This window comes from Micromys minutus (assembly GCF_963924665.1).
Source record: "Micromys minutus genome assembly, chromosome: 6".
NCBI classification, from domain to species: Eukaryota; Metazoa; Chordata; class Mammalia; order Rodentia; family Muridae; genus Micromys; species Micromys minutus.
Genome location: NC_137975.1, coordinates 9,406,845 through 9,427,556, shown reverse-complemented (window position 1 = coordinate 9,427,556; position 20,712 = coordinate 9,406,845). Strand labels below are relative to the sequence as shown.

Sequence of the window (20,712 nt, the reverse complement as noted above, 5' to 3'; positions counted from 1 at the left end):
TGGCCAATATTCTTGTGTTGTAGTCTCTCGTCTCATGGTTTGCACACGTTTTGCTTTCCATCGAAGGTGACATAAGTATCCAGACAATGGAATGTGAGCAGAATACTCAACCACATTTTCAGTAGAAGTGTTTGAATAAAACACAGGTTTGTCTCCTCATCATGTGTTTCCTTCCAGGGGTTATAGCAACATTCAAATGAAGACACCTTTGCCATTCTGAGAACGTTGTGAAGAAGTACTCCAAATGCAAATGAGTTTGTAGCACAGCCCTATTGTGGTCTGAATGCAAAGCATCCCCTTAAGTTTGTGTTATTATACTTGGTCTCTAGCTTCTGGTACTATTTGGAAAGTTGGAGTTTTTAGGAGGTAAAAGGTTGTTGTACTTAATGGTCTGGAGGTGGGGGGTGTGTCCCACTCTGCTTCTCCGGAGGAAGATCGTTCCTCACACAGCAGGTCCCAGGAAAGGCGGCTTCTGGTGCACACTCTGCCTGGCCCACAGTAGTTCAGGCAGGAAGGCGTGGAAAGGATTTTCAGCAGGGTGCCACCAGGCCTGTGAACTCTGGTGGGCCAAGACTCAGTCTGGTGCTTAGATTATAGCCCTGTTGGCCAGGGCCATAAATCCCTTCCTGTTAGAAAAGTGCAGATCCTGCGATAAGGCTCTGGGATAAAGCATTTACGGAGGACGAAGGAGTCAGGACCACAAAGGAGCCAGGACAAAGGAGAAGGTTTCAACATGTGTCTTTATTTTCGTGCCCCTCTCTCCCTTGTTCTGTTCTTTTTCAACAGCCCGGGATCCAACCCCCGGATTCTTATTTGTTTGCCTCTAAGATTGGCCATAATTGTTTTCCTAATGCTACTTGTGTGTGTGTGTGTGTGTGTGTGTGTGTGTGTGTGTGTGTGTGTGTGTGTGTGTGTGCAGCAGGGGGACTTAGGGAGTGGCTGATTTGGCTAGAGTCTATGTCACTCTCTCCTGTGAAGGGGGGGCTTGCCTAGAGCCTTGTACATGTGCCCTATTGTGGTGCATCCAGGCAAAGTGGATTTGCAATCGGGAGTTCAGAAAGCACCTGCTGGTTGACAGTTAACTGTCCTCGGGGCTTCGACCGAACTCGATTTCTCACATTTCCACTCTGGCCTTTAAATCTCACAAAAGGTCATTGGAGAAAATGGGTTGCTGAGGGCAGGACTTAAACCTGTATAGCTTTATGGCATTTCCTATTTATTCTCTGTGTCCTAAGTATGGTTACAAAGTGATCTGTCAGGATGTCTCTTCTTTCTCCCATGCTTTCCCCACCTGCTACTATGTCTTCCTCATTTGTGATAAACAATACCCTTCTGGGACTGTAATCTGAAATAAACCTGTTCTTTTATAGATTGCTTTTGTCAGAGACCTTTTGTCCTAGCAGCAGGAAAATAGCTAAAACACAAATCTCCACTTATCACTTGGACCAATGATCCACATTAGGTAATTGTTACAACAGTACAAATCAAGCCATCAAGATAAGGCCATTTGTTGCACAACTCCCTGTGTACACGAAGCATCAATGTTTCTTTCACTTTAGCACATATCTAACTTTACTTTGCCCTGCTCTCATTAACTCCATCAAGTTACGACTTGTCTCCATGCTTTTCCCCTGCCTGCTTCAGTACTTGAGATATTGCGTCCTATTTGTTAAATCATGCTAAAGGAATAAAAGGCGCCCACCCCATGATGAATAGTTATTCCTGGAGGTCTGCTCATACACTATGGGCACACTGTATATACTCACAGTCATGGCAGGTGGCTCCTGTGTAGCCAGTGTCACTACAGTTGCAGTAAAAGGTGGTCCAGGTTTGGGCACAATGCCCTCCATGTTCACAGTAGTTTGGCAAACACCTAGGGGGATGTAATAAAAAATCTAATAAGCCAAGACAGTTGAAATAAAGTGTCAAGAAAACCTTTGCCAGTGATACTGTTAATAGAATCTGTTTTTGTCCTACAACTATCAGAGTTATACAATATGAGAACCATGGAGATGTGCTTCTACTACTGAGTAGTGAAAATCTCAGAGCTGAATTCAACCTCTGAGTTAAAGTTTCAATGCTTTCACAGAGAGATCTAAATGGAAGTGGGAATATTGTATAGAATGGTACGCTTATTGGGGTAAAAAATGCAGAAGGTTTATAAATTTACATTGGAAAGTAATGTAACATTTTTGAGGAAATGAAAAAAAAACCCTAGCAATCCTGGAAATTACTGTTTGCATGTCTTTTTGGTATGACTAGAAAACTATCTTAATGCACAGAAACAGAACATGGTTTAAAGATTAATGTGCCCTTATTTAACATGGCAAGGCAATTGTAACTTTTGAAATGACTTTAGAGAAAGCTATCCTAAAATCTTTCTCTAGTTATTACAAACCAGTGTGGTGTTCTTTCACTCAATTTTGAGTAAGAGACTTTACCTCCTCAACTTCCAGTCATCACTAGTCATAATTCACATACACAGTGGACTAGCCTAGCTATGAACATCCTCTGCCCACACCACTTTGACCTTTTTGATCTGGGCTTTCTTTTAAGCACCTCATTTGTATGTATTTTTCTCATTATATGTATATGAGTGTTTGCCTCCATATTATAGATCCATCTCATACATGTGGCTCTGATGCCATAGGAGACCTAAAAAGGGTATTGGATCCCCTGAAAGTGATTTATAGATGGTGTCGGGCCATCATGTGGCTGAGTCAACTTTCTACAAAGTTATGTGTCTATGGTCATTGAAAGTTCAAGGATGTAGTTCTGAGAAAGAGAAAGCATATTTTGGCAATGAAAAAATCAAAACTCTGTAGAACAAGGAATAAAATAAGTGAGAACATGTAGAACAGCCTTACAGCAAGGTGCATTTGGGACCAGTGCACAGAGATTAGGAAAGATCATCTCAAAACAAACACTTGACTCAAGCTGTATAAGTCTACTTTGTTCATTTAAAAAGGCTGTTTCATGGGCATGATTTCAAGCTTCTCCAATCAGTTTATCTAAACTGCTGTTTTGTTTCTTTTCTTTCTTATGCTTGGCACAAACTAATCATTTTAGGACCAAAAACCAAAAGATAATTCATATAGCTATAGACAGGAATGAGTGCTGTGTATAGATACTGGTAATTTTAGGCATAAATCTATAAAATCAAGTAGTCAGGATAATAGTTTGGAGAGATAGCTTGGTGGGTAAAGCACTGGCTAAACAAGTAATGAGTAATATAATTTGGATCTCTGGTACCCATGTAATATTCTACACAAGCAAAAAAGCTTTTGTGTGAACTTTTCATCCAGGAAACAGAAGTAAGCAATCCCCAGGGCAAGTTAACTACCTTGAAAACAATATCCACTCACTTTAGTGTACAGTATGAAACCCCACCTCTGGATACAATGTGTAAATGAAGGAAGGGAGATCTTCTATGTCAAATTCTGTCCTCCATATATACACTTGAAAATAGGTGAACAAACAAACATTATGTGGGACTAACACCTCAGCCAATTGTAGAATTTCTATACAGATGTGACTGCTCAGTGCAATTTTTCAATATAAATGTATCAACTTTCTTGACTATCTAAAAGCCCAGAGAAGCTGACACAGTGAATGTTTGACTTAAGAATATTGCAGGTACACTGTCTGATATCTTGCCTCTGTGTAAAACCATCGTGCATAAAAGTTAAGAAGATGGCAGAAAAACTTTAAAGAAGGTGTTAGGTGTGGAAGGGTAAGAAAAATCAATAACCCTTAAAAGAAAAAAAATAGTAACTCTAAAAACACATCTTCCCACTTGAAAACTGGAGCCAGGAAGATGTCTTGGTCACTCACTATCTAAGCATGGAAACTTGAACTTGAGTCTCAGATTGAAGATACAAAGGCAAGATATGATCACTTGAGTCAATAATCTTAGCTCTGAGAAGGTAAAAAAATTCAGTCTTTTGTACTCACTGGCCTACCAGCAACATTGGCCTCTTTTGTTGCTGGCACAGGGATTTTAAAGGGTTTCATTTTACTAAATGAAACCATAATAAAACTTATAGAATTGATAGTAATGGTTTAATCAAGTCCTTTGCCAACTGTAGTCTAGTATTGTGGGAAAGCTCCTAGTTCAGCAAGAGAATCTTCCTCAAAAAATAGGGCAGACATGGGAATAGAGGCATGCTTTTAATCCATGCATCTGAGAGTAAGACATATGTGAATTTTTATGACTCCAAACCAAGAATACATTTTACACCACACAGACACATGATCTTCCACAGGACAAACATAATTTGTAGGGTGGCTGTGGATAATATGGGCAACAGATGAAGTAGAGGTCATAGTCCAACTTCCTGAGATTTCATGATATCATTGCTCTAGCTTCTTTAGCTGTCTTTGATATTTCACACAAGAACAAAATATAATGGTTTGCTTAATAGAGTAATGATTACCATGAAATAGCAATAATAGTGCATGTTATCAACTTGATCAAAAATAGAAACACCCGAAGACTGGATTCTGTGCATGCCTGTAGGGAAAATGCTCTGTGTTAATTGAGATGGGAAGACTCATTCAGTGTGGGCAACACGATTCTCTTCACAGGATTCCATACCCTCAAATAGAGGAAATGATCTGACTCCTACCTTTGTCCCTCTCCTTAAATGCACGAGTAGTGACCAGCTCCCCAGGGCTACTACCAAATGTTATTTCCCCACTAATGTGATGTGTTTGCCTGCATATGAATGTGGAAAAAGTTTATATCCACATACGTGTGCATGGTTGTACATGCATTAGTAGGAAACTGGGAAATGTATATGTGCACATGTAATATGTGTGCACATATGTAATTTTGATGGAAACATATGTGCACATATATGTACATGTTCTATGTGTATATATGTGAATTCAAGGAGATATATGTGAACATGTACATATATGTGTTCTTCTGGTAACATCCACCATGTTTGTTTTTGTTTTATTTGTTGCTTGTTTGTAGTTATTTACTTTCATTTATTTTACTCTCTACATGGCCTTGAGGTTACCAAATAGTTAGGCAGGTCAGCCAGTAAGTGTCAATGTCCCAGAGTAGGGTTTACTACAAGGTACTGAGCCTGGCAAACTTTGCACATAGACCCTGGGTATTAAATTCAGGATGCAGTACATCCAAAGCAAGCATATTACAAACTGAAACATCTCTCAATGTTACTATTTTTTCCATAAAAAAGACAGTTTCTACTTTCAGATGACAAGTAAGATTATAAACACTTCTGTTAAATCCTGGTCACTAGAGATATGAACCAGTCTTTCAGGCAACTGTAGCCAAGGGAAATAATAATGTCTTTCATAGAATGAGCTCTCTGTGCCTCTATATCTGTGTCTACACCTATATCATCTATATCTACATTTATATCATATATGTATATATATATATATATATATATATATATATATATATATATATATATACATCTTTCTCTGTTTCTGTCTTTCTGTATATGTCAGTCTCTTTCTCTGTCTCTGTCTCTCTATAGAATTATCTGGTATTTTGTGATCTGTGGTGTGCGCCTTCTATTGATCTATAATTTAAAAGGTTTATTTTCTCATTTTAGAGTTTAAATGTTAATCACAAAGATTTATTCAATTTTCTTTTGTCGGGGAATGATAAGAATTTCTTCTTAAGTTTCATATTAATTCACCATTTTTTCTCTCTGGTTCTGCTATTACTAGCTACTGGTTCGATCCATGTAACTCTGGTGCACAGAAAACACAGGCTACATCAAATTGAACAGGATCTCACTGCGGTTTGTGAACTAACCTGGAAATTGCTATATAAACAAGGATGGACGTAGGCTCACAACAATCTGTCTGCCTCTGTCTCCCTTGTGCTGGGACCACAGGCGTGTACCACAGCAGTAGACTAAATGTCACTTAATATGAACAAAAAAGTCTTACTAATCATGTGTTCTACATATAAAAGTCACCCCATGTGTCTCCTGAACATCTACAGCAACCCTCATCCTGGCCCCTGTTTCTGACCTTGAATCTTGATCTCATTCATGTTAATCACAAAAAGCACCTCTCCCCTTCTTGTTTCTTCACAGTCTTAAACCAGACCCCAATTGTTTAGCTTTTTGTCACTGTAACAAAATACTTTAGATAAACACTTAAAAGAGAAAAATATAGATCAGTTCCTTTTTCTGTCCATCAAGGTTCCTGTCCATCATGGTAAATCCAAAAATCAAAGGGAGAGTAGAGACAAACTACAAACCCAAAGGCTCCACCTCCTGTGTTCTATTATCTTAGGCCACTTGGAGACTAACCATTCAGTGCACTAGCCATTTAGGACCTATCGCTCATCTAAGTTGTAAAATATCAGAGAAGATATGTCTTTGCTACTGCCAGAAGCTTTGACATCTTTTTCTACTTCTTCTACCTCTGCTCCTTTAATACATTAGAGATGATCAGGCAGTGTGGCTGTATTTTCAAAGCACAGACTTGAAATATAAATCTAATTGGGGAAAATGGTCCAGAAAGCACATACAACAAGATGTACAAAATCTTCTATAAAATTCCCGGCAAGAATAACTATCTTAAAATGTAAAAATATAACTAAAAGCTGACATGGAAATGCAGTCTACCAATGGGGATGTACAAAAAGTGGTGCACACATAACAGAGGAGTACAGAGCCGACTAAAATGAAAAGATGCATCTGAATGTGAGGGTAAGAGAAAGCCTCCCAGTGGACAGCATGCTAGTAAGTGAAACGAGCTACGTAACTATGGCTTGGGAGGCAAGATCACTTGAAAAGGCTTGAGTTTAATTCTCTAGCATCAGGTAAAAACTCAAGCATTCTTGACGTTGCCTGTATTCCTAGAACTATGGGGTACATACAAGCAGATCTATCACCTTATCTGACCAAGTCAGCCTAACACCAAGCTTCTGGTTCAGTGAGAGACACTGTCTCAAATATTAATGCAGAGAGAGATATAGTTAGTCATGTCTTGCTGTGGCTCCCACATGCAATCACATAGGCACAGGCCGCCGTACACTCACATGTCTGTGTCACACATGTACTATGTAAAGTAAATGTGGTGTTTTGCTGTTATGATTGTTATTGTTATTTATAGGAAATAGGACTTAGAATTAAAAAAAAATTCTAATATATTAATAGTGGTTAAGTGAGAGAACAAAAGCAGTGTTTTGATGTTTTATTGTGCTACTGAGAATTAAATTTAGGACCTCATAAATGCTAGGAAAGCACTGTACTATTTTTTTTTCAGCTTTAGAAAGACTAGCTTAACATTTATGAATGTCTGTACCATTCATTTCATATTACAGTTTGTCTGGAAGTCATGTGTTTCATCATGACAGAAACTGATATGAATATATCCTTGGAGCATGGTGTGAATAGCTATAGAATGTATTTAAACAAAGTAAGACAAAACACTGACAGGCCAGGCTTGGGGATGTAGAAGTCACTGGCTGAAGCATCTTCACACAGCAACTGTATTTTGCTTGTATATGTATTTTTATATGCATGTGGTATGTGAATTTATGTATAAGAGTTTTTCCTTGTATATGGTTACATATGGTACATATAATTGAGGGCATGAGTATATATTGAACATGCATGCAAAGGTCAGAAGTTGACCTCTGTTTTTTTTTTTCCCCAGGGTGTACAGCTTTACTGAGTCAGGTTCTTTCAGTTGGACCCAGAGCTGGCAGATGCTAATAATCTAGCTGGGCTCCTACTTCTCACATGCTGGTATCACATCTGATCTGCCATCCTCACACAACTACATGGGTGTAGAGGATCATCATTTTGTACATCAGGAACTTTATGCAGTAAGCAATCTTTCCAGGCCTGTACACACACTTCTTATTTTGTTATTATAGGATATTAAAAGATAAAACATCTAAGTAGGAAATAGTCTGAGCTTGGAGATGGAACCAACTGGACCAAACTAAGATAAGGGGAGGTGGCATCATGCCTGCACTAGAGAGCACTGAAACTGCATGACAGCATTTCAGTGAACCTGCCAGATAAAATATGGGGTTATTGCCAAGGCTGTTTCCATAGCAACCATAGACAGTATAGTGGAGGTTCCCTTTATATAAAAACCTCAAGGCCTAGTGGATCCCCTCATTTTCACCTACAATAAATCAGTCATTCTTATCTATTCTGCTTACTTCTGTGACATCCAGAAGTAAAGTTAAACAGGTAAGGCTGGTGCTCATCTGGAATGAAGCCCGTCTAGTAATGCATTCTTAGTGATGATCATTTACTAGGGTCCTCTACTGATTGATGAAAAATTTAAAAGACACTTGTAAACATTAATATAACATATTACTTTGTCTAATGAAATAAGTATAGTAGTTAAGTGTTTGCCCATGTGTCTGCCCTATAGACCAGTCTTTCATACAGATATGTTGTTAATAGGTAGCCAACTCCCCCAAAATCCTCATTTTTAACTTACCCAAATTAAGCCATTTGTTACACAATAAACCACAACAAAAGCACTCACTCTGCTGCTACAGAAACACAGCAAATAGCTGCTTACTCAATCCCACACCTACTGTATGGACCCATATACAAGAGACCAAAGAACAAAACATCCTTCAAATGTCTTCAAAAAGGCAAGCCGATTAATGTAAGTTGTGTAATGATGTCCACATATCAGAAATCAATTAGGTTGCTTTCTTTAGTCTCATACCTTTGATTTGCAGCCAACTGCATTTATCTTGGTATTGGTCAGGTAACTCTTTCACAAAGGCATTTTTTAGCCCATTTCTGTACTTCTCCACTCTACCAATTATCCTAATCCCACTTTACCCCCTGCAGTTGTGTCTTCATGATAATTGAAACTGTTGTAATTACAGCAGATACAGACATTAAAGAATTAAGTGGATAAAAGAACATGTCAGAAGTCAGTTTCCTAAATTTTTCAGGGTCTGGTTCCCAGCAGAGAATGCACTGTGAATTATTGCTGGGGAAATCCTCAGATTATCTGCATGTGCTGGTGGTCAAATGAGCTAGTAAAGTCATCAGTGATGCTAAGACAGCATGGGAGATAACAGTGCTGGGCCTCAGGAGGAGCTTCTGACAAAACACAGTTCCTTCGTTGGAAGCTGGTAACCACTTGACAACACTTCCCTCCAGGGAACACTTAAATCTGATAATCTGTGTACTGCCCAGGACTTTTGGAGGGCACTTCTTTAAAGCAGAGAGCATTCAGGTTTAGAGCTATCAGCATGACTCACTCCAGTATTTCAAACTATTAACAAGAAAATGAGTAATACATGTGTGTGTGTGTGTGTGTGTGTGTGTGTGTGTGTGCTAGGATAGAAAGTCAGGTATATTTATATTTATCTGGATGTGGCAAGAGTCTCTCTCAGATGATGATCTGGTGGTAATGAGTGTTAGGAGTTACCTCTAGGAAGGACTGACTAATCACAGCCCCCTACACTTAAAGAGGAGGAAAAGAATAACCATCAGTGGTCGCAATATACATACATACATACATACATACATACATACATACATACACACATACATATATATAAAGAAGTTTGTAATGGACTCTGACTGGGCCGCTCAAACCTGCCTTCCTCTCCAGGGGAGCATGGGCATCCCGCTATTCCCTTTTTCTGTGAACTTTTCCACTTTAATGGTCCTTAAACCCCTACACAGGGTATACATCTACTTCATACAATTTTAGCTATGAATAAAATGGGCTTCCAAAAATGTACCTCCTTCCTGACAGTACACAACAAGAATAGAGCACATAGGAGGGGACAGCCCAGAGTGGAGCAAGCCACAACCCGTGCCTGCCAGAATCAATATATTCCCCGCTTCAGCTGTATCCTCTTATGGAGATCTATTTTCTTCCAAATTTTCAGGATTTTGCTTTATTACTGTGTATTATCAGATTTATTCTCTTTTGGGAACACAAGAATCAGACTGCTACTGGTGTCTATACCAAAGGAAACTCCGGATCCCCCTGGATCAGTGTCTGTCTTATGGTTTCTATTATCCTGATGAAACATAACAAAAGGCAACCTGGGAAGGAAGGAATTTATTTCAGCTTACATTTCTTATCCCATAACAGGGTAAGAACTCACATAGGAGAGAAACATGCAGAAAAGAGTTGGTGCAGGAACCATACACATAGGTTTGTTATTCATGGCTTGTTCCGTGTGCTTTCTTACAGCACCGTGGATGGACCACAAACCCAGGTGTGTCACTGTGCACAATGAAGTACCTCTATATATCAAGACAATGCCCTATAGGATGGTCAGTTAAGGGGATTTTTTAATTGAACTTTTCTTTTTGCAAATGACTCCATCCTATGTCAGGGTGACACAAATCTAGTAATGGTGAAGCATTCCCCGGTCTACAACAGAAAAAAAAAATTAAAGATACATGGGATGAGATGGTGATCAGCAGGCAAGGACACTTGCTTGTAAACTCCAAGAAGGTTGTTAAGTTTGAATCTCTGGCACCGAGTTAAAAATAAAGCTGATTATAGCTATATACATCTGTAACACTGGGACTGTTGGGGGACAAGGACAGGAGGATTGCTGGAACTTGCTGGCTGCCAGTTTAGTTCCAGAGTCAAAGATCTTGCAAGGGAATTGTGTGGAGAGTGACACAAAAGGACATATGACGTCCTTCTCTAATATATGTATAAGTGTGCAGGGGTATATGGACCTACACATACAAATGTATAAGATACACACACAGAGACACACAGACACACACACAGACACACACACACACACACACACACACACACACTGAATTAGAGATGCTTCTGCAAGTCTGTTCACAGTCACCAATTACAAAACAAGAAGATATAATTTCCCATCATTGTCTATCATTTTCAAAGAAAAGGTGGTTGTCATTTTAGCTTTGACATTCATACCCCACAGCAGAAATTCAGTCCCTAACTCTTTATTAGTTGCATTTCCTCTCCGTTGCAGTGGAATATCATGTGACAATCATTAGATGGCAGAAGTCTCCTTCTATTTTCATTTGAAACTTTCCTTTCTTAGTCTACTCCTCTTTCCTGTTCTTTTGGTGCTTCACAGCACTGCTACCTATCTCATTTTCCATACTTTGTGTTTGCATAACAAACACCTGATGAAATCTGTATCTAATAACCAACATTATTTTAGGACCACTGACTGAGGCTGATACATAACGTGTTGGTACTGTTTACCTCAGTTTACTTGGGAAGATAGACTTAGCTTTCTTCTATTCATATGTAATGCTCTCATATGTAAAACAAAGCCCCTCTCTCTGCCATGTGTTTAGCTGCACACTCAGCATAATGAACTCAGTAAAGTCTGTAACAGGAATTATTCTAACAGATCAATAGAAGAAACTTGTAAGACAGTATCACTATGTGAAAAAGAGTGAGTCTCAGAATTCAAGAGTCACTTGGGGATTTAACATTGTATAAACCAAGCATACAAATGGTATCATTCACATGAAAACATCAAAATCTCAAGATCTACAACACTGGAAATAAGAAACATGTGATCAAAAAGGAAAGAAAAACAGATGCATCTTTTTTCTCAGAGAAGGGGACGGGGAAGTCAGTATCTACCTACAGTCCTCAGTTCCCTTCACTACAGTCTTTATAACAATAGTAAAAGCCAAGGGTGCCTAGTGTTTATTATGATTTATGAAATCTAAAGCAGTGTTTTGAGAAACATGCACTAGCAGTTTCATCTAGAGAAGTGTATTAGTCAATTCCCCCACAAGTGTCCATTACAAACTACTTGACACATCATGTCATTATAGCAGGGGAAGTACGGCAACACATTGAAGCATCAGGTCATAACAGTATCTGTGGTCAGGAAACAGACATATATATATGCTCCTGAGAAGCTCCTTTCTACTTATAACTCCAGGACCCACTCTGTGTACTAGTGCTGATCATATGTAAGATGCGTATTCCCCAATTAACTAGAAAGCTGCTCACAGACATGCTCATATGTTTGTATCCTACATGAATGTAGATGCTACCTTATTTAAAATCAATAGTAAGTATTATAGTGATCACATGTGTTTGCAAATTTGAAGGCAGCTTCCAAAGACTTCCCATCATACAGTTCATAAGCATGTGAAATGTACACTTCTACAATACACACATGCACACACATACACACACACATGCACACACATACACACACACAGAGAGAGAGAGAGAGAGAAAGAGAGAGAGAGAGAGAGAGAGAGAGAGAGAGAGAGAGAGAGAGAGAGAGAGAGAGAGAGAAATCCTCCAGAAAGTAATAATTATTTAACTTTTGTTGCATTGAGGTTCCTTGAAATTAACTGCACAGAAAAATATTTCGATAGATCAAGGCTAACATCCGGCAAAGCTTGGAATGAACCTGGTTCCTTGATATATTGGAAGACATTTTTGGATGAACCAATATTATGATATGCCTAATAGACAAATGTGTTTTACCTGTGGACCCAAGGTTTCTAAATGACCCACAGACCTTCAAGAGTGTTTGGCACAATACAAACACAGTCTCCACTCCAGAAGATTTTATTCTGAATGTTTAGGATTTGGAGTCAACAAATTATATATTTTAAATATATTTTAAATCATTTTTAAGCATTTCAGAATATTAAATTTTAGCGAAAATTATGGGTACCAAATTTTAGGATTACTTTATGTATAGGATTAAAGTATGTCGTGGGTTACTACCTATGATCAGACATACCAAGCTTTTTTCTCATCTTCATGAAATTGCAAAACATTATAGAAGCTGTCAGTCAGACATGTTTTTAGAATAAGGATAGTTTTAGTTTCTAAGTTGGATGTCAATCAACTTAGAAACTGAAACTATTTAAATTTATTCAAATGAAATATTTTTTCAAAAATAAACTTTTTGTTTTCTTAACCACATTTCAATTTCATAACCTTTAATGATTGCTTTCACTTCAGCATAAAAGAGAACACTTCCTTTGTTATAAAATATTCCAAATAATGTGGTAATCTCTATACCTGGTAATTGATTCTATAAAGCAAATATTGAAGTTTTACCAGTTAACTTGTCCTGTATTAGTTAACATTCTAGTTGCTGTAATAAAACACCTTATATAAGCTACAGAAGGAAGCTTTATCTGGTTTACAGTTGAAAGGTATATATTACACCATGGCAGGGAAGATAAGGCAGCACAGACAGTGCCTAATAGCAGAACCTGGAGACCCAATGGACCCATTGCAACAACATGGGTGGGAAACTGAACAGATACTGGGCTTGGCTATCAGATATCACAGGCCATCCACAGTGATGCACTTTGTCTATCCAACCTTTGCCTCATGACAAATCACAAAAGCTTTCTAAACAAGTGAGGACCCAATGTTCAAATAGATGAGTCTGTACAGGACAGTTTCCATTCAAATAATAAGAGAGATTCTAATACTTTGTCCCAGGAGTATAGGAATACAGATGGGTGTAACTGATTCTTTCCTACTGTCTCCTGTTTGATGCTTTTACCTGAGAATGGGCTGCCATTATTTCAAACAACCATTATGAGCAAGGATTTTGTTTAGAACCTCAATCCAATTATCTCCAGACATAAGCTTTTCTTTTTGCATGTCTAGCTTCTCAGCCTTAATGTGACATGTTCCTCCTTCAACATCAGCCTACTTTTAGGCACAGTAGAGCTTTGCATAGATGTTATCCTGAATATTCCAGATGGCTCACAGAGACATGTTCAGTGTGTAGCATAACTTTCAAGGAGAAACATTTTAGAAGTTTCAAAGGATCTCAGGAGCCTGTAAAACTTCTAATAAAAATCCTTATTGTCTGTGTAACTTGATAAAGTCATTTAGCACCTGTCAGTGTTAGCTCCCTCTCTTGTAAAATGAGAAGGGATTATGTTTCAATATTATTCTTTTTAGTTCTGAGGCACATAATTAGTATATAATAGGCTGTGTCATGAAACCTGTGTATTCATATTTTTTACTATATTTAAGTATTCCTACTTAGGCTCAAATACAGAAAGAAAATAAGAAAAAATATTCAAAGAGGATAAAAAGCACCCATCTTTTATATTCCTTTATCACTATTTTTAGTGGCATTTATGGATTGGGAATATGGATTAGTCAGTTAACTACTTGTTATGAAACCATGAGGAGCTGGGTTTGGATCCTTAGAATGTATGTAAAAGTTTAACAGCGTGGTATGCATCTGTAGCTGTATCCCTGAAAAACAGGAAGTAGGATCCCTGGAGCTTCCTGGGTCCTCAGTATAGCCAAAGCAGTGAGGTATAATAAATAAGCTTAATAAGAGATCCTGTCTCAAAGATTAAGGAAGGAAAACAACTGAGAAAGAAACTTTGCATTGACCTTGGACCTACATACATATATATACACATACATGTACACACATCCCTAGACAGACAGACAGACAGAAACACAGAAACACAGACAGACAGAAACACACATACCCCCACACCCTCACATGCTAAACCACATTTGGTTGAAGTTAGACACATTTTTTTTTCAGACCAGAAAATGGTGGAGTCTGCCATAGCCAATAAATAAGTGAAGAACAGAGTCACTGCCATATAATTTTAATAAAGATGAGGAAAACAGTGTACACTTCCTCTCTTGCTTTCTGGGCTGATGAGAATTTGATACTCTTTGGCAATTCTGCTTTCAGATAAAGGCAGACAGGGACACAAACCTCTTAGCACCCTCAGGACCACTACTTATGCCTCCATCCCTCCAGACAGACAGAGCCAACTTCACAGCTGCTAGTCTGGCATCCAGGAGCTGCCTGGATTCCCACTGTACCCTCCCCATGTCTCACTATGGGAATACCAGTCACATCATTAACATTCACTGCAGTCATGGTCTGTTTCTTCTTTCTCATCAGCTGCCTTCTCTCCACACTCCAGACATGCCTTCCTTTTTTTTTCCTTAAGGCATAAGATTGTAATATGGATATTGTGCTAGTGTGCTTTCTTCCCCTCTATTGTTTGTAGATTATGTTTCTCAAACACTTCACTGTGGATTGCTTGTCTAATTTTATGATCACCTTGCTAAACAAACATATCCTCACTAGCTCCTGGATACAGAGTAGTGACAGCTGGCACTGGTAGCACTTTTATTAGGTATTCTTGGTTTTCAAGCAGAGCAAAGTCTGACACTACCTGTGGGGGAAGTTTTCAAGATGCAAAAGCAGTGAAAGAATGAATTCCTCACTCCATAGAAAACATGTCATTATTTAATTCTGTTGAGCATGTATCACAGGAAAGTTCATATCTCTGGCTCGAGCTGTGTACATTAGCTTCACTTTAGTTCTAACATGCTATAGAAGTGTGGGAATTATTTACTAGCATTGAACTTCAGTTATGTGTGTTACATTTCTTGCTATGTGCTCAAATCTGTGTCAACTGGATTTCTACCCTCTCCCAGTGTGGAGAGTCTTAAGTGGATACCAATTTTTTCTAAGTTTATTCTTCATCTTGAGTAAATATTATACCCAACAGCAAAGAATGCTGTTTACTTATATAATATTTTTGTGTAGTTCATCCACAACCACCAAAAGTAAATGTTTTTAAAGTTAGAAATGTTCTGTTTATGGCTTATCTTAAAGCATATGCTCTCTGCAGAATACAATATTTAAAATCAAGAAGTCTCTAACGTAGAGCACATGTAATGATTACAGCTAGACAGTGAAGGGCAAGCAATTAAACAAGGGAAGAGCTGTGTGAATTGTAAGAGAGGTTTGAGCAACAGTGGGGATTAGATAAAGTTTCAGTTCTTTCAGAAAGTACAGGGGATGTCTGTGAGAGTCTCATATATACTAGGGAAGTAATATGCAGTAGCCAAGGAAACTCAGGTTCAATGAGAAAATCTGTCTTCAAAAATAAGGTGAAAAGTAGTTGAAAAAAGATAGCAGGCAAGAGCCTATGGCCTTCAGGACATATATACTTGCACATATGGACACATGTACATATAGAAATGCATAATTAAAGCCAGCTAGCTCCATTTGTAACACAGTAACAATCATTATGTTTAATCTATACACACCAAAAAAACTCTGACTGTTTCCATGTTACATTCTGTTCTACATGTACTTTATGCTCATTGTAACTAGTAAGATTTCAATGCATACTATCAAACCTTTAAAAGAATCACGTACTGACTAAAATATATTCATATAGTTTTATGTCAAAATGCTTTGAAAAATGTACACATGTATCTCTCTTTTTAAAATAAAGTTGTAAGAAAAAATAAATAAATAAAACTGTGAAAAAAAAGAAAGTGGGCACAGGTTTGGGGATGAACTGTGTCTGAAGGAATCATTCTCTGCTACCCTGCTTCCTCTTCTAAAGCATGAGCCTATAATTTGAGATCACATCATTTAAAAATCCCATACTATAAATTCAGTATTCATAGAAAACAGTTAGAGTTTTGGGTGCTTTAGGGTGTGTGTGTGGGAATGTATGTATGTTTGTGTGTGTCTTTTGTCTGTCTATTCATGACTGTACACATGTGTTCATCGAGGCTGGAGAAAGAGTATGATTGTCATTCTTCTGGTTGTTATTCTGCCTATTTTTTTAGGCACAGTCTCTCAATTTTACCCAGAACTCAGCAAGTCAGCCAGGCTGTTTGGTGAATAATCCTCATAGATCCATCAGTCTCCAACTTCCCTGAGATGAGACCTCAAGAATGCCATTGCACTTGGCACATTTAGGAGAGTTCTGGGACTCCAACTCAGATCTCATGATGGAACTGGCAATAATTTTTGTGACTGAACTCCTCCACATCTCCATTTACAAAAACAATAGTGTACAAAGTATCTTATTCTTAGAGATTTTTTATGTATTATGTTGAGTGAATATTAGTAGAAAATGTCCAATGGACTGTGACTCAAGCTCTGAGAATGTGGTACTTACTCTTTTCTAACACTTGACTTCTTGTGGTTCTGAGATGCTGGAGATGTTGGGGAATTATGTCATATTACTGCAAATTACAGTAACTTGTGATACTCTCTGCAGTTCTTGTTTTAACCACTGCCAACAGGTTTTCATCCCCTCTCTGCCAGTACAAAAGTCTTCATACATACACTACAGAGTTTAGCTTGGTTTAAGCAAAGCCTGGTGACTGGACTGCCCTTTACAATGTGTATTCATTCTGTCACTCTCAGACACTTGGGACTCACCAATTTGCCAGCTGAATTATACAACCTCCATTCTGATTTTTAATTTGAATACACAAACCAATTTATTTTTTATGTTTGGCAAATGTGGACTTAAATTTAGGAAGCACTTTAGCATCTTTAACAAATGGTGCTGGTACAACTGGCAGTCAGTATGTAGAGAAATGTAAATTGATCCATCCTCTTTTTCTTGTACAAAGCTCAAATGCAACTGGATCACAGACCTCCACATAAACCCACGTACACCGAAACTATTAAAAAGAATGTGGTGAAGAGGTTAGAACACTTAGGCATGGGGAAATTTTTCCTGAACAAGACACTAATGGCTTATGATCTAAGATCAAGATTCCACAAATGGGACCTCACAAAATTGCAAAGCATCTGTAAGGCTAAGGATGCTGTTCAAGAAGACAAATGGCAGCCAACAGATTGGAAAAGAATATTTACCAATCACACATCTGATAGAGGTCTAGTATCCAATATATACAAAGAACTCAGGAACCCAGACTCTACAGAATCAGATAATCCTATTCAAAATGGGGTACAAAGCTAAACAAGAAATTCTCAACTAAAGAATATCAAATGGCTGAGAAATGCCTAATGAAATGCTCAACATCTCTAGTCATAAGACAAATGCAAATCAAAACAACCCTGAGATTCTACCTCACAACACCTAAAATGGCTAAGGTCAAAAACTCAGGTGAAAGCAGATGCTGGAGAGGATGTGGAGAAAGAGGAACACTCCTCCACTCTTGGTAGAGTTGTAAGTTGGTACAACTACTCTGGAAATAAGTCTGGCAGTTTCTCAGAAAATTGAACATAGTACTACCTGAAAACTCAACTATTCAACTCCTGGCTATCTACACAAAGATATTCCAACATGTAAGGAGGACATATGCTCTACCATGTTTATAACAGCCTTGTTTATAATAGCCAGAAGCTGAAAAGAAACCAGATGACTATCAACAGAAGAGTGGACACAGAAAGTGTGGTATATTTACACAATGGTGTACTACTCAGCTATTATAAACTATGACTTCATGAAATTTGTAGGCAAATGGAAATGGATGGAACTAGAGACTGTCATCCTGAATGAGGTAACCCAGTCACAAAAGAAAACACATGGTATGCACTCACTGATAAACAAATACTAGCCCCCAAAAGCTCTGAATACCCAAGAAATAATTCACAGAAAAGAAGCTCAAAAAGAAGGAATGCAAAAATTGAAATGCCTTTGTTCTTCTTAGAAGGGAGAACAAAACACTCACAGGAAGAAATGCAAGGTCAAATAGAGGAACTGGGATTGAAGAAAAGATCATTCAGAAGCCATCGCACCAGGGATCCACCACATATGCAGCTACCAAATCCAAGAACTATAGCTGATGCCAAGAAATACTTACTGGCAGGAACCATATAGAGATGCCTCCTCAGGGACTATGTCTGGATCATATATATACAGCTGAGCAGGCCTGCAGCTAACCATCAAACTGAACTTGGGGAATCCAATGATGGTGCTAAAGAAAAGACTGAAGGAGCTTTAAGGGGTAGCAACTTTATGGGAAGAACAATATTATCAACCAACCAAATCCTCCAAAACTCCCAAGGACTAAAACACCAATCTTTGAGCACACATTGAGAAACCTGTTTATTCAGTTTCATATGTAGCTAAAGATACCAGTGTCTGGCATCAATGTGAGAAGAGGCTATCTGTCCAGGGAGGACATATTTATCACAATGTTGGGGAATGCAAAGTCAATGGGGTGGAGAGGGTGATTATGAGGTAGTGTACCTTTGTGAAGGCAAATGGAGGGGGACGGGGGATGAGAGTAGGGAAGATAAAGGGATAATATCTCAAACATAAATATAGAGTATCTAATAAAACATGAGAAAAAAAGAAATTGTAGTTAATGATGATCCCCTATTGTATCTGGGATCACACACATATAACACACATATACATACATACACAACACACACACACACAAACACACAAAACAGACACAAGTATACACATTCACACTTCCCATGGCTCGTTGTATTATTTCTAGATAAGCTACTAATTTGACTTATACTGCAGACACATTATTGTGCTGGCTAGCTCCTCTGGCCTTGTTTTTCATTCATTATGAGGCACCGCCATTAGCCAGTGGGGTGAAGTCTTTTGGTCATGTAAACAGATATTCAGTGATTTCTATCCTCTAGGTCCTACCTTATGCCATCCACAACAAGTGCCTGGTCTATGCTTCTTGATTTCCCTAAGCCTATTCCACTCCTCAAGTGAGTTCCTTCATGTCATCTTTTTTTTACTATGTCTTCCTATCTCTGGCCACGCAAGCCCTTACTCCTCTTCTGAACATTAGCAACAGATGCTACACACTTCCATAGACTGAGGTATTTACAAAAACTAAACGTGAATCTGACTCCTGTGGCCCTTAATATGTGACCTTAAATAAGCAGTTGGCAAACATTCCTAGCATTGGTCACAAACCCAAAGATCTTAAATGAGTGTTCTTTAGTATTTCCAGTAGAACATCCTAAAATCTCTTCCTCACTCCCAGATTGGCACCTAGATACAACTAATTCCTTTAAAATTTACTTTATTTTTTTTTAATTATATATGTAGGTATGCACGGATACTAGAAGAGAAACTCATATCTACTGAATCTAGAGTTTCTAATACTTATGAGCCACCAATGTGGGTGCTGGGAATGAAACTCTGGTCCTCTCCCAATGCAGCAAGGGCTAACTGCTGGACCATCTCACAGCCCCAGAAATTTCATTTCTACCAGGTTCCACTGTGCACCGTGATATAGTGCATCATCCACAGCTGAAGTGCCATTTAAGCTTTATAAGATTGTGGAGATAGTTCAAGGGTGAATTATTTAAAGAATGTTTATTCAGTAACTATACATAGAATGCAGTCATTCCTTTTCCTTCATGAAACAGGGCAAAATATAATAAATTAAAAAAGAAAAAAAGCAGCAGAGAAATCCTGGCTTTATTTCAGCTCATTTCAAGCACAAATAGAGAATACCATATTGTAGCATTTCGCACTTAGAGAGAAGTGCTCAGAAGGAGTGGGCATTACCCTTACCATGGCTTTCCTAGCACCTAATATAAAGCTGTTCCATTTTAGAAAGGAGCTCAGGAATATGCATTACCACACATGTATTCTTTTTATATTACCCACCATTTTTAACACACTCCCACACATGGAGTGGGCTGTATCAGGATTTGTGCATATTATCGAACATAATGTTTTCCCATCTTCTGTGTTTGTAGCTTTCCATGCTCAAGCTGAAAAGCTAAGAATCTTGACCAGAGAGTGAGACACATGTTTTTCTTAGAAGGGAATGTGGTAAAAAAAAAAAAAAAAAAAAACAGAAATAGAAGGATAACATTGTGTTTATGACATATTTGGCTGTACGAATATGTAGGAATCTAAAAACAATCTAAAAACCTAAATGGTTTCAATTTTCAAAAGGATTAGAAGAAAATGTACTTACAATAAAATAGCAGAGCCTACA

The 20,712-nt window shown here is 38.2% G+C and overlaps 1 protein-coding gene across 1 annotated transcript in view; it reads right to left on the bottom strand.

The window, feature by feature from the left end:
* Positions 1–20,712, bottom strand: part of LOC308421694 (contactin-associated protein like 5-1-like) — a gene marked incomplete at both ends in the record, with an annotated part of 497,826 nt that overhangs the window by 344,940 nt on the left and 132,174 nt on the right. Inside the window, one exon of the mRNA XM_080918133.1 lies at positions 1,767–1,873. Coding sequence (XP_080774259.1) covers positions 1,767–1,873 — 107 coding nt within the window. The remainder of the gene's footprint in view (positions 1–1,766; positions 1,874–20,712) is intronic.